We start from the raw sequence: 14,191 nt of genomic DNA, 5'->3' as shown, positions 1-14,191 counted from the left end.
TGAGAGACAAAGAGAGAAAAGAAAGACACTATAGTTTCACTACACCATCCATGCAGCTCCCCAGTGCTGTTCCTGATGTTCCCATCAGGCTGGGGGCCTCATGCATTATAGGGCATAGGCTCTACAAGCTAAGCTATCTTCTAGCCCTGTAGTAGGCTTTTAAAAGTTCCAGACTCAAAAAGAAAACCTCAGTTGACTTTTTCTCTTCACAGTTTTTTAAAAATTTACCTCTGTTGGAATAAGGTTTGAATATCATTATTATTATGGAATAATAGCAAGTGTTGAAGAGATGTTGCTTTCTTTGGAAGTGACCACATCATTCTGAAGCTAACCTTGCTGCTATGTTTTCTTAGTCTCTTCAAGATGAAGCTGAGAACAGTGAAGGGAAATGGGAGAAACTTCAGGAAGTTATTAGAAAACTCAAAGATTATTGCCCTTCAGTTGCTGAAATAATCAAAGAGAAGTGCCAAGATACTCACACAAGGTATGCTTTTTTTATATATTTAAATAAAGCAGGTTTTAAAGGTTTTTTTTATTATCTTTATTTATTGGACGGAGATAGAGATCGAGAGGGATGGGGGAGATAGAGAGGGAGAGAGACACCTACAGACCTGCTTCACCGCTCGTGAAGCTCTCCCCCTGCAGGTAGGGACCACGGGCTCGAGCCTGAGTCCTTGCACACTGTAATGTGTGTGCTTAACCAGGTGTGCCACCGCCTGGCCTCCAAGGTATGCTTTAAGACAAAACTTAAATATCTTTATCATAATAGCATGTAGTATATGAAGTGACATGAACTTTGCAAAGTCTTATTTTCATTATCTGAGATGACTAATTTCATACTGTCCTGGTCTTCTGCATCAAAGGATAATCTAATTCTTGTAAGACTTAAAATTGTCAAGTCTAATTACATCATTGTACAAGTGTTTGGTGTAATCAGTCAAGAAATGCCTAATTATAGTCCCAGTGTAGTCACTTTCAAGGGCATAGGCTGAATGCTCAATGCAGCCCTCAAAGACACCAGAATCATAGGCAGAAATGGATCAAGGGATGTACCCAGTGGGCATTCTGTTGATTTATCGTTGGTGAACATCTCGTTCACCAATGATAAATATGTCTGGTGATATTTTTGAGAGTATGAAAGTGAAACAAATGCTTTTTTTTTTCCACATCTAGCAAAATGGAGGATATTGTAAATTATCCTTTGCTTCAAGTGAGAAAGTAGATATAGTGCTTTCAGAAAATAGTTTGACCGTGTTTAGCTAGCCTTTAAAGTATGTGTACATTTATATCTTGACTGAATTATTCCCTCAAAAGATGGACTTTATGACCAGTATCTTGAAATATAGAAAAATACCTTTGAATAAAAACTGTATTTGGGGGGCCAGGCGGTGGCACACCAGGTTAAGTGCACATAGGATCCCTGAAGGATCCTGCAAGGATCCCAGTTTGAGCCCCCAGCTTCCCACCTGCAGCAGGGTCACCTGCAGAGGGTGAAACAGGTCTTCGGATGCTTACCTTTCTCTCCCCATCTCTGTCTGCCCCTCCCCTCTCAATTTCTCTCTGTCCTATCCAACAACAGTAACAGCAGCAAAAACAACAGTAGGGATAAAATGGCCTCCAGGAGCAGTGGATTTGTAGAGCCCCAGCAACAATCCTGGAGGCAAACAAACAAAAAACTATATCTGAACATCCTGATGAAAGCAAAAAGTAAAAATACCTTCAATATCCACACTAAGAAATAATTTGGTGATTAAACAAAAACAATTTTATAGACTGTTTTATACAACTAGTTAAAATTCAGCTTGCTTACTTTTTATTAATAGCATGAAGAAACCTGTTAGTGAGAAACAAAATACTGTAATCTATATATGAAACAAAAGCATTCTTTATCTCCATTTTTTATATAAGGAATATATTTCTTTTATAAATGAAAAGTACATTTGCTGTAAACATGATTTAAATACAGGCTGGGGCCAGGCACTTGTTATAATGCACAAGAACCTGGGTTCAAAATTCCGGTCCCCACCTGCAGGGGGAAAGCTTTGTAAGTGGTGAACCAGTACTGCAGGTGTCTTTCTTCCTTTCTTCTCAATTTCTTTCTGCCTCTAGCCATAAATAAATAAAATATTTAAAATAGAGACTAATTAAAGACCCCTCTATACAATAACACTACTTCCTATGTAAAGAAGTTCCATCAGACATAATCTAGTCCTTTCCCTACCATTGTCTAAGAAATATATTACAAGGTATTTCTTTCCCATCAACAATTTTGTAATTTTTGTTGAGAATTATAGATCAAGTAAACACTGTAATTTGAACTTCCATTTATATAACTGTGGTGTCATTAATAATAATGCTTTTAGAACTTATTTAGCACTGTCCTTTTTTTTTCTTCCACCAGAGTTATTATCCACTGCTCCCAGCAGCAGTTTCTTCTTTCTTTTTTCTCTCTCTCTCTCTTTTTAATTGGATAGGAAAGAGAGAAATTGAGATGTGACAAGAGAGATAGAGAGGGAGAGACAAAGAGAAACATCTGAAGACCTGCTTCACTGCTCAGGAGTGGTGACATTTCCCCTACAGGTAGAGGCTTGAGCCCAGGTTCTTGCACGTGGTAATTTGTGTGCTTAATGGGGTGTGTCATACTTATTTATTTATTTATTTATTTATTTATTTATTTATTTATTCCTTTTGTTGCCTTTGTTTTGTTGTTGATGTTGTCGTTGTTGGATAGGACAGAGAGAAATGAAGAGAGGAGGGGAAGACAGAGGGGGGGAGAGAAAGACAGACACCTGCAGACATGCTTCACCGCTTGTGAAGCCACACCCCTGCAGGTGGGGTGCCAGGGGCTCCAACCAGGATTCTTATGTCCGGTCCTTGCACTTTGTGCCACGTGCGCTTAACCCACTGCGCTACTGCCTGACTCCCCTGGGGTGTTTCATCTTAACAATCTCTCTGTTACTCACTTGCAATTAAAGTGTGTTCCGTACTTTTTGCAAGGGACAGGGTAGAATAAGGGCTCTGATATCCATGTTGCCATGACAGGTGGACCCAGATAAACCAAGACATTGCAGACCATTTGCTGAAAGCCCAGAGTCTGCTGCAGCTCTGGAAGACCCATAACGGTGCTCACACCGAAACTGTGGCAAAGCTAGAACAGCAGGAAGCAAAGTACCAACAGCTTGAAAACATCAATATGTCTGGAAACAACCTGGAAGAAATCCTGATCCCTGCCCTACAGGACATAAAGGTGGGTGCAGAGCCCACTGGGAATACAAAAGTCTTTGTAGCCCTATAGACTGGACAAACCACAGGGATATGAGCAGACTGTGGAGGATGTGGGCCTGGGAGGCTTAAGTGGCAAGTCAAAGGCAGTGTCCAGGCAGTTGGGCAAGAGCCACCTGACACCACCAGAGCTCTACTAGGGAAAGAGAGAGGCAGACTGGGAGTATGGATTGACCTGTCAATGCCCATGTTCAGCGGGGAAGCAATTACAGGAGCCAGACCTTCAACCTTCTGCATCCCACAATGACCTTGTGTCCATATTCCTAGAGGGTTAAAGAATAGGAAAGCTATCAGGGGAGGGGATGGGATATGGAGTTCTGGTGGTGGGAATTGTGTGGAGTTGTACCCCTCTTACTCTATGGTTTTGTCAGTATTTTCTTTTTATAAATTAAAAAAAAAAAAGATTCTTAGCTTTTTCAACACTTGAAAATAACCCACCTTCCCAGTTTTATGCAGAAATTCTTTTAATGTTCATTGAGTGGTAAAGCATGGGATTTGTGTGGTGAAAAGAGTTAAGAGTTTTGCTATCACTTTTCTTCTCCAGGAGCTGCAGCTTGAAGTGCACAAGACAAAAGAAGCCTTTCTCCAACATTCCACTCTCCTGGATCGACTCCCCAAACCTATGGAGCCCAGCACCCCTGTGTCCCTCTGTGATCAACAACAGCCCATACAGAGGGCTTCTTACTTGGAAAAGATGCTGCTTATGAAGTCAAATGAATTCGAGGTTCATCTTTTTTTCTTTCTTTTTTTTTTTCATTCAACTTGTGGTCTCAGACATTTGCACATTACTTCAATTATTAGTGTTTGGTGGACACTTCTTATGGAAGCTAGAGGATAGAGATGCCCTGAAGATATCTTCGATCAGATATCTACCTTCAAGCACATGAGCAATTGCTATATCTTAAGCAAACTAGTTCTTCTTTTTGAACATTTTAGTTCAGGAAGTGAGATGCCATATTTCTTTTATTTATTTATTTTTCCTTTTGTTGCCCTTGTTGTTTTTCATTGTTGTAGTAGTTATTATTGTTGTTATTAATGTCGTCGTTGTTAGATAGGACAGAGAAATGGAGAGAGGAGGGGAAGACAGAGAGGGGAAGAGAAAGACAGACACCTGCAGACCTGCTTCACCACTTGTGAAGCGACTCCCCTGCAGGTGGGGAACCTGGGGTCTCTAACCTGGATCCTTACACGGGTCCTTGAGCTTTGCGCCACGTGCACTTAACCTGCTGCATTACCACCCGACTCCCTAGATGCCGTATTTCTTTTTATTTTATTTTATTTATTTTTATTTATTTATTCCCTTTTGTTGCCCTTGTTGTTTTATTGTTGTAGTTGTTATTGATGTCGTTGTTATTGGATAGGACAGAAAGAAATGGAGAGAGGAGGGGAAGGCAGAGGAGGGGAGAGAAAGACACTTGCAGACCTGCTTCACTGCCTGTGAAGCGATTCCCCTGCAGGTAGAGAGCCGGGGGCTCGAACCGGGATCCTTACGCCGGTCCTTGCGCTTTGCGCCACTTGCGCTTAACCCATTGCTCTACTGCCCGACTCCAGATGCCGTATTTCTTAACACTGCTTAGATCACATAGTTATTTGGATCTCTAAGTAGAATAATTGAGTCATAGAGGTACTTGTTAAAGCATAGCTGATTTATTGTATTTTTTTGCTCATTGAGGGATGGAATTAGCTATCTAAAAGGTACAAAAAAGGTCAGGGATCGCCATTCTCAGATCTCAGTGGCAATGGGATACCAGTAGGGAAAACTTATTTTTTTGCCTCCAGGGTTATTGCTGGAACTCGGTACTCGCACTACAAATCCACTGCTTCTGGTGGTCATTTTTTTCCCCAGTTTATTGGATAGAACAGAGAGAAATTGAGAAAGGAGGGGGAGGAAGAGAGAGCGAGAGTAATATAGGCAAGATAGACACCTGCAGACCTGCTTCACTGCTTGTGAAGCGTACCTTCCTCCTGCAAGTAGGGAGCCAGGAGGCTCCAACTGGGATCCTTGTGCAGGTCCTTGCACTTACTACTATATGCGCTTAACTAGGTGCACCACTGCCCCCTAAAAAGAATATATTTTTCTTTCTCTCTTTCTTTCTTTTAATTTCTTTATTGGGGAATTATCTTTCTTTTTTTTTCTTATTTGACAGGATAGAGAGGAATTGAGAAGGGGGAAATAGATAGGGAGAAAGATAAGGCACTTGCGGATCTGCTTCACCACTCATAAAATATTCTCCCTGCAGGTGTGGAGTGGGGACTCAAATCCAGATCCCTGCACATAGTAATATGTGCACTTAATCAAGTGCACTGCTGCCTGGCCCCAGGAAAACTTTTTATTTTTTTTAAATTTTTTAATCATCTTTATTTATTGGATAGAGACAGCCAGAAATCGAGAGGGGGAGAGGTAGAGAGACACCTGCAGCACTGCTTCACCACTTGCAAAGCTTTCCCCCTGCAGGTGGGGACTGGGGGCTCGAGCCTGGGTCCTTGCGCATTGTAATACGTGTGCTCAACCAGGTGCACCACTACCCACCCCAGGAAAACTTTTTAAATTAGCAGACCTGAGGGGCACTGTACTTAATAATCCTCTTCTGTCTGTCCTCCTGAAAACTAACAAAGTCACCCCTAAAAGCTCAGTGCTTTGCCAGAAGCACAGAGTAAAAATCTGAGGTGGAGCTTGAAGGAATCATGTTGTGAGATAATCCAGAAAATGGATTAATATGATATGATCTCACTCATGGTTATAACTTAAGAAATACAAACAGAAAGAGACCACACAAAGTAAAACTTGGATTGATGTGGTGTATTACACTAAAGCAAAGCACTCTGGGGAATGGGGACAGGAAGGTGAGGGAGAGGGAGAGCTTTCAGGTCTTGGTGCATAGTGGTGGGAAAGAACCTAATTAGGGAGTGAGAGTGTTTTGCAGATACCTATCATGGCAAGATGAGGAGTTGTACCCAAGTGCCAGTAACTGTACTCTTTTTTTTTAAATATTTTATTTATTTATTTATTCCCTTTTGTTGTCCTTGTTGTTTTATTGTTGTAGTTATTGTTGTTGTCGTTGTTGGATAGGACAGAGAGAAACGGAGAGAGGAGGGGAAGACAGAGAGGGGGAGAGAAAGATAGACACCTGCAGACCTGCTTCACCGCCTGTGAAGCGACTCCCCTGCAGGTGGGGAGCCGGGATTCGAACCGGGATCCTTATGCCGGTCCTTGTGCTTTGCGCCACCTGCGCTTAACCCACTGCGCTACAGCCCGACTCCCAGTAACTGTACTCTTAACCATTAACTGCTCAACTGAAAGAAAAAAGTCAGAAGACTAAAGATTTGTCTCTGAATTTTAAAGTTTATAGTGAGCTGCTGGGAGGTTCAAAACAGGTTGAACTTTTGTCAAGTGCCTAACGCTACATTGAATTCTGTTACATATGAACATTGCTTCTAATGACAATCTCTCTATATATCTCTAGTTTGTCCTATCAGAGTTCCAGGGTTTGGGGAACCAGTTGGAATCTTTAAAAAGCCTTATTATGCTTGAAGAAGAGAATTTGAATAAACTCTACGAACAACAAGAGAAAGAAGAAATTCCTGACTTACTCCTGGTATTGACAAAATTTCTCCTTTCCTGGGGCTCAATGATAAATGGAAATCAAACTATAGTTGCATTGTAGAATCTGTGTGCATCCTGAATTTTTTTCTTTTTTAAGACTTATTTATGAGAAAGAGAAGGAGAGCAAGAATCAGCATTACTCTCACAATGCAGTGTCAGGGACTGAACCCAGGATCTCATGCTTGAGCATTCAGCACTTTATCCATCGTGCCACCTCCTGGGATATATACATATATTGCCTCCAGGGTTATCACTAGGGCTCAGTGCCTACACTATGAACCCACTGCTCCTGGGGGCCATTTTTGTTGTTATTGCTGTGATTGTTAGATAGGTCAGAGAGAAATTGAGAGAGGAGGGGAAGACAGAGAGAGGGAGAGAAATATAGACACCTGCAGACCTGCTTCACCACTTGTGAAGCAACCTCTCTGCAGATGGGGAGCCAGGGCTCAAACCAGGATCCTTGCACTGGTCCTTGCATTTTGCATTATTTGTGCTTAACTCGCTATGCCACCACCCAGCCTCCACAAATATAGTTTTTAATTATTTATCTCTTCTTTCTTTCCTTTCTCTCTTTCTGCCTTCCTCCCTTGCCCCCTTTCTTCCCTCCCTGCCTCTCTCCCCCTTTCCTCTCTCTTTCCTTCCTTCCTTCCTTCCTTCCTTCCTTCCTTCCTTCCTTCCTTCCTTTCATGAAAGACCAGAGCACTGTTCTGCTCTGATTTGTGGTGATATAGGAGATTAAACCTGAAATCTCAGAGCCTCGTGGGCTGCTAACTCTTGAGCATGGTGATTTATCATGCTTTTCTCTCTAGGACCCAGAAATTATGATGACATAGTGGTCTGTTTTGTAGCATATCATGGTAATTTAATAAGTATTAAAATATCATTGCCATTTAGTTTCTGTGAACTAAAATAAGCTGGAATTGACTGTCATCATTAACAGAATTTTTCTGGCTAATTGAAGTTGAGTGTTTTCCTTTTTTCATTTCTTAGTATAGAATAGTTAACATAAATGAATGGAAAAAATGAAAAATTTTCAGGGTCTTGCAAATGCCTGAAGACCTAATGTTTATAACTTCATTTAAGAGTAAGCAAACTGATTCGCTGTCTAAATATAACTTACCACCTCTTTTGGCTACTAAGGTATATTTTCCTCATAGCCATGCCCTTTCATTTGCGTATTATCTGTGGAAGTCTTCATGCTCCAAGAGCAGAGCTGAATCATTTGCTTCAGAGTTCTTATGGCTTATGAAAAACAAAAATATTTGTTCCCTTTACCCTATTCTCAAGTTTATTGATTTAACCTTTACCTTCTGCCTTTCTGCTGCTGTTCTCCCAACTGTATTTTTAGTATATCTGTTGCATTCTATAGTTCTATAATTTCTGTCATGACATTTCTCATAGTTCCTTTTCATTATATGTGTTGTTCAGTAAGGACCTAAGACAGGGGTCTGTGTTTGAGCAGGACTGAACAGAAACCAGGGATTTGCAGTTGCCAGTGCTTGATAGAAACTGAGGTTAAGCAAATCTAGATCAAACCAGAAGTTTGAGGTTCCAAGGGCCTAACAGCTGTTAGGCTCCTGAGGCATAGATTGGGTCTGAAAGGAGCCTAGTGCCTCAATCCCAGGTGGTAAAGGAGCATACACCCTCGGATTGTTAAAAGCACAGTCTGATAGATTCTGGGCTGAGCACGCAGTGAGGACCCCATGCTAGTTGCCTATGCTTTGGAGGGTCCTCGGTGTGTTCGTTGTAATGTTAGGGCTTATTTGCTAACCATCAGATACATGCTTGTGAGAGGCAGGTCTGATTATCTACCAGGAGATTATATTCTTGATAAATGTTTCAGTCCCTAAGCTAAATCTGCTACTTGCTAAATTCCTCCAGGAATTTGCCTCTAGGGTCTGTTTCTATGGATATAGAGTTCTTGGTGTCCACTCACACTGCAAGGTTGTAGAGGTCATCAGAAAGATGGCTACCACAGCTCTCACCTGATTTATCATATAGTTTCTTGTCTCCTGTTCCAGTATTGTAAGTATAACATAATAACTCGATTGCGGAGCCAAGGGTTTGCTGTAGCCCTATCATGACCCCTCCCCCACACCCCTGAACAAGTTCTGCATCTTAGAGATTCCTTCCTAATTGTAGCTCCTTATTGTGCTGTGGGAGTTCTTTCTTGCAGAAGGTTTCTCTCCTGTCTCCTAGTTACCTGAATGCTGTTTTTTGTCCTTTGTTTTGGAAGCATGTTCATCTCGTTTTCAGGTCTGTTTCTGTGCAGCTTAATCTGTGGTTTTGGTGTAGCTTTGTTGTCTGGATTTTTTTTTTTCAGGGTTTATTTGTGGATTATGAAAGAGAATGTGTGTGAGACACAAGAGCACTGCTCAGCTAGGGCATGTGGTAGTGTCAGGGATGGACTGTGTGGCTTCTGGAGCCTCAGCTGTGCAAGTTCTGTGCTCTAGAGGCTGAGCATCTCCCTGGCCTTGAAATATTGTTTCAAAAAAATTAATTTTTGTTGAGTTTGTTTCCTTGTAATTTTACACCCTACCAAAATACAGATGCTTGAGGACTATAGTAGGGAAATTTGATTTCATCTTCGTTTGGGCACACTGCATGATCTGTTCAAGGCCAGTTTGATTGTAGACGAAATGAGATTAGAAGGTCCATGGAAAGCAGACTAGATCCTCTAGAAAACTGGCTCATTTCCATCTTCTTCAAAGGTAATATCAGAGGCTAACTGCTATTTCTTTTGGTGTTTAAGTCATTACTGGACAAGTATGCTTCTCATTGTTCTAGAAAAGCTATAGGGTTGAGAGATTTTGAGTATGGGCAAGCATTAACCTGTTTAAAGCCTCAGTTCTCCCTCATTTTGAGGTAAGGGTAGTCTACAGAATTTTGTACCTTTCTGATCATTTAGATACCTTATTGTCATCCAAAAATCTGACATCTAATCTTTTTCACAGAATCATGTGCTGGCACTGGCAGCGCTGTCACCTGATATTGAACATTTGAGTGAAGAAAGCCTCAAAGTCCCACTTAGTGACATCGCTGTCAAGACATTACAAAACATGAAGCGGCAGTGGATCCGGGCTACAGCGACAGCACTGGAACGCTTCAGGTCAGGCACCCCATCAATCATTGTTTCACTTATAGTAAGATTAGCAGCTTGAGCTCAGTAATGTTGATGGTACATGACCTGTTGGGTTTATTTTTAAACCTTTATAGTGAACTTCAGGGAACTAGACTGAATGAAAAGTTTCTTTCTTGCTGTGAAAAGTGGGTCCAGTTTTTGGAGAAGACAGAAGAAATTCTCAAAGCAAATCTTGCTGGGAGTCTTCCAGGCCTCCTGGAACAACAGAAAACATATGAGGTAAACCTGTGCCTTCTGCCAACCCTACACCTCTCACTCTGGGGGCAGGGTTTCGGGAAATATGTATAAAAATAAAATAGAGGCTACCCATCAAGCCCTAAACCTAAAGCAAATTCAGTTGTCACATGATAATTAGAAGAATTATCATACATTTTACAAATTTCACATTTTTTAAAAAATATTTATTCCCTTTTGTTGCCCTTGTTTTATTGTTGTAGTTTTTTATTGATGTCGTCGTTGTTAGAACAGAGAGAAATGTAGAGAGATGGGGAAGACAGAGAGGGTAAATTTCACATTTAAAAAATTTTTTTGCCTCCAGGGTTATTGCTGGGGCTCAGTGCCTGCATCATGAATCCACTGCTCCTGGAGGCCATCTTTCCCCTTTTGTTGCCCTTGTTGTAGCCTTGTTGTGGTTATTACTGTTATCATTGATGTTGTTCGTTGTTGGATAGGACAGAGAGAAATGGAGAGAGATGGGGAAGACAGAGAGGGGGAGAGAAAGATAGACACCTGCAGACCTGCTTCACCATCTGTGAAGTGACTCCCCAACAGGTGAGGAGCTGGGGGCTCAAACCAGGATCCTAATCGGTCCTTGTGCTTTGTGCCACGTGCGATTAACCCGCTGCGCTACTGCCCAACCCCCATTTTTAAAATTAAAAAAAAAATTATTTCCTTTTTGTTGCCCTTGTTTTTACTGTCGTAGTTATTATTGTTGCTGTTGTTGTCACCATCTGTGAAGCGACTCCCCTGCAGGTGGAGAGCCAGGGGCTCGAATTAGAATCCTTACACAGGTCCTTGCGCTTTGTGCCGTGTGTGCTTGACCCACTGCGCTACCACCCGACTCCCATTTTATTTTGTTTTTTTCCCAACTTTTTGATTTTTATTGAAGCAAAAAAGGATTATCTGGTTTAGGGGTATAGTTTTATACCTTTTCCTGATGTATGTTACCACATCCTATAACAACCCCAAAGATGACTAGAGCCACCCTACCCTTAGCAGGGAAATACAAATCAAAACAATAATGAGCTGCCACTTCACACCTATGAGAATAGTCTGTATCAAAAAGGTGAGAACTGGGGGGTAGCTCACCTAGTAGGTCACACACCTTGCCCTACTCCTTCTGTTTCTATCTACATGAAAATTTATTGTATATTTATTTTACTTCTTTGTTTACTTGGATAGAGTCAGGGAAAGGGGAGATACAGAGGGAGAGAGAAAGACACCTACAACACTGCTTCACCTGAAACATCCCCACTCCACCCCTGCAGATGGGGCCCAGGGGCTTGAGTCTGGCTCATTGCACATGGTAATGTGTGCACTCGACTGGGTGCACCACCACCCAGCCCCAACTCCTGCATTTTATTTTATTTATTTTATTTTATTTTTTAATATTTATTTATTCCCTTTTTGTTGCCCTTGTTGTTTTATTGTTGTAGTTATTATTGTTGTTATTGATGTCGTTGTAGTTGGATAGGACAGAGAGAAATGGAGAGAGGAGGGGAAGACAGAGAGGGGGAGAGAAAGATAGACACCTGCAGACCTGCTTCACTGCTTGTGAAGCGACTCCCCTGCAGGTGGGGAGCTGGGGGCTTGAACCAGGATCTTTACGCTAGTCCTTGTGCTTTGAGCCACATGCGCTTAACCCACTACGCTACCGCCTGAGTCCCCTTTCTAAGTTTTTTTTACTGAACCATTTTATACCTTAATTTCCTCCTTTCCCATAAAAATGTATGATTATTGCTGTTAAATAAAATACTAGTTTATTATATGTTATGGGAAATGATAATAGTACTTAAGTTCTACGTGTGAGGAATAAAAGAGAATGCATGTTTGAATAGGATCTAGTAAGTAGTAAATAGGTATCTGACATTGTCATTTCTTCTATTTACTTCTAAATTGCATCTAGAGGTGATGTTTTAGTGATAGTTGAACTTTTTTTTTCCTTCTGCAGCTAGACTCAAATAATTTGAAATGTAGTCACTTTATATATATACTCTATGAGCCTAGATTTTAATAGAAAGTTGAAGTTCTAGATTCACAGGCTGATTTCCATAAAGTGATATTTTTATATTTGAATTGATATACAGATGTTGGATGCTCAAGTTTCTATAAACCAGACAATTGCTGATTCCTATGTTACCCAGTCCTTACAACTCCTGGACACAACAGCAATAGATAAGAGGTAAGCTATCTGGGGTCTGTGATGGTTCTGAGGACATGGATGGTAGGATAGGCCAGAATGCCTGAAGACAGTCCACTGTGGGACCAATCTCCTAACAGGGGGGTCTTACTATGTGGCCATATTGTCATCTATGGCACTTTTCTTGTGATGGGCAGGTGGGGTTAGCAGATCAAATATATTGCCAATACCCACTTATCAAGTTTTATCCCAAAGGATTTTCTATTGTATCTCCCTATACTTATGGTATCATGATGTTCTGCTATTTAAAACTATATAAATTAATTTTTTAATCTTTATTTATTTTGGATAGAGACAGAGAGAAATTGAGAAGAGAGGGAGAAATTAAGATGGAGAGAGACATCTGCAGCATTGCTTCACCACTTGTGAAGCTTCCCCCCTGCAGATAGGGACTGGGGGCTTGAACCCAGGTCCTTGTGCATTGTAATGTGTGCACTCAACCAGGTGCACCACCACCCAGCCCCATAAATTAAGTTTTAAAGTATTCTGTTTCTAGAAGATAGGTGTGTGAAAAGAGCTAGTTGTGAAGGAATGGCTGTCTCTCTGTAGTATGTGCAATAAGACTGGAATTACTTGCCAATGCCAGACTGGTGATGATAACAAACTATTCGCAGTGCTTCTCCACAAGGAGACAGAACCTGGCTGTGATTTGACCTGATAAGTATAGAGGTCCTTATAGGTATTGTGTTTCTTCCAATCAGCAGTACACACGTCTCTTTCAATGTAACTAAGAAATATAAAACCTGATTCTTCCTAGTTCTGGAATAAATTCCAGTTAGTTTTAGGATAAGTTAGGTTTGATTTGATTAATACAACAAAGCATGACTTTCCACATAGTAAATGAAAAGCATTATGTGAAGGGTGTTATACCTAGGGAAAGAACAAGTCACACAGTTAAAGAAAATACATTCTTTATTGCTGCAGTTACATCAGATACAAACTTGAAGTGGCTATTAACACTGTAAGCTACCTTCCTGTCCATATGCTTAGTTTTTCTTCTGATATTTGACATAACAGATGCTAAAACTTCCATTTGTTCAAGGGAATGGCTCTTGGTCCTGACTGGCAATATACTCTACCAAAGGCCTTTCTCCAGCCCACTCACAGCCCCTGCCCCCAGACTCCCCAGCATGTTTAAGTTGGATGGTGCTCAGATTGTAAGGGTTTTCTTCCATGTAAATTATATATATAATTTGAGTTTCTATTACATGTTTCTAAATGTTTACTTTATTATAATGAGAAACAGAATCAGACACCCCAGAGCACTGCTCAGCTGTGTCTTATGGTAGTACCAGAGAATGAACTTGAAGCCTCAAAGCCTCAGACATGAAAGTCTTTTGAGTAACCATTTTGCTGACTTCTTGCCCACTATTATATGTTGAAATTATTATTTGCCATGCTGTTGTCAGAATTCTCTAACTATGTGTTTTTCCCAAGACCGCAGTTTGTTTCAGACTTCACAAAGTTGACAGACCAGTGGCAGAGTGCTGCCCAGGGTGTTCGGCAGAGGAAGAGTAACATAGATGAGCTGGTGAGGCGCTGGCAGTACTTCACCTCCTCGGAGAAGGAGTTGCTTCACTTCCTCAACAATACTAGCCACCTGCTGTCTGCAGTGAAGAGCCAGGATTGCTACAGCCACTGTCAAGCCAGAAGCCTGATCCACAAGCTGAAGGTAGCGTGTGCACAGTAGCAGTTCAGGAACAGCAGAGTGGGGAATCATTGCAGAGAGGTTTATTCATCATAG

At 41.2% G+C, this 14,191-nt stretch overlaps 1 protein-coding gene across 12 annotated transcripts in view; it reads left to right on the top strand.

The window, feature by feature from the left end:
• The window catches only part of SYNE2 (spectrin repeat containing nuclear envelope protein 2), a 429,917-nt gene that overhangs the window by 344,320 nt on the left and 71,406 nt on the right, over window positions 1-14,191 (top strand). For all 12 annotated transcript variants that reach the window (XM_060174850.1, XM_060174845.1, XM_060174844.1 and 9 more), the window contains 8 exons: window positions 354-484; window positions 3,043-3,247; window positions 3,827-4,006; window positions 6,747-6,878; window positions 9,841-9,995; window positions 10,103-10,247; window positions 12,335-12,429; window positions 13,885-14,119. In XM_060174850.1, coding sequence (XP_060030833.1) covers window positions 354-484; window positions 3,043-3,247; window positions 3,827-4,006; window positions 6,747-6,878; window positions 9,841-9,995; window positions 10,103-10,247; window positions 12,335-12,429; window positions 13,885-14,119 — 1,278 coding nt within the window. The remainder of the gene's footprint in view (window positions 1-353; window positions 485-3,042; window positions 3,248-3,826; window positions 4,007-6,746; window positions 6,879-9,840; window positions 9,996-10,102; window positions 10,248-12,334; window positions 12,430-13,884; window positions 14,120-14,191) is intronic.

Source organism: Erinaceus europaeus, chromosome 16 (genome assembly GCF_950295315.1).
Source record: "Erinaceus europaeus chromosome 16, mEriEur2.1, whole genome shotgun sequence".
In the NCBI taxonomy this organism is placed as follows: Eukaryota; Metazoa; Chordata; class Mammalia; order Eulipotyphla; family Erinaceidae; genus Erinaceus; species Erinaceus europaeus.
This window is presented reverse-complemented; position numbering and strand designations above follow the sequence as displayed.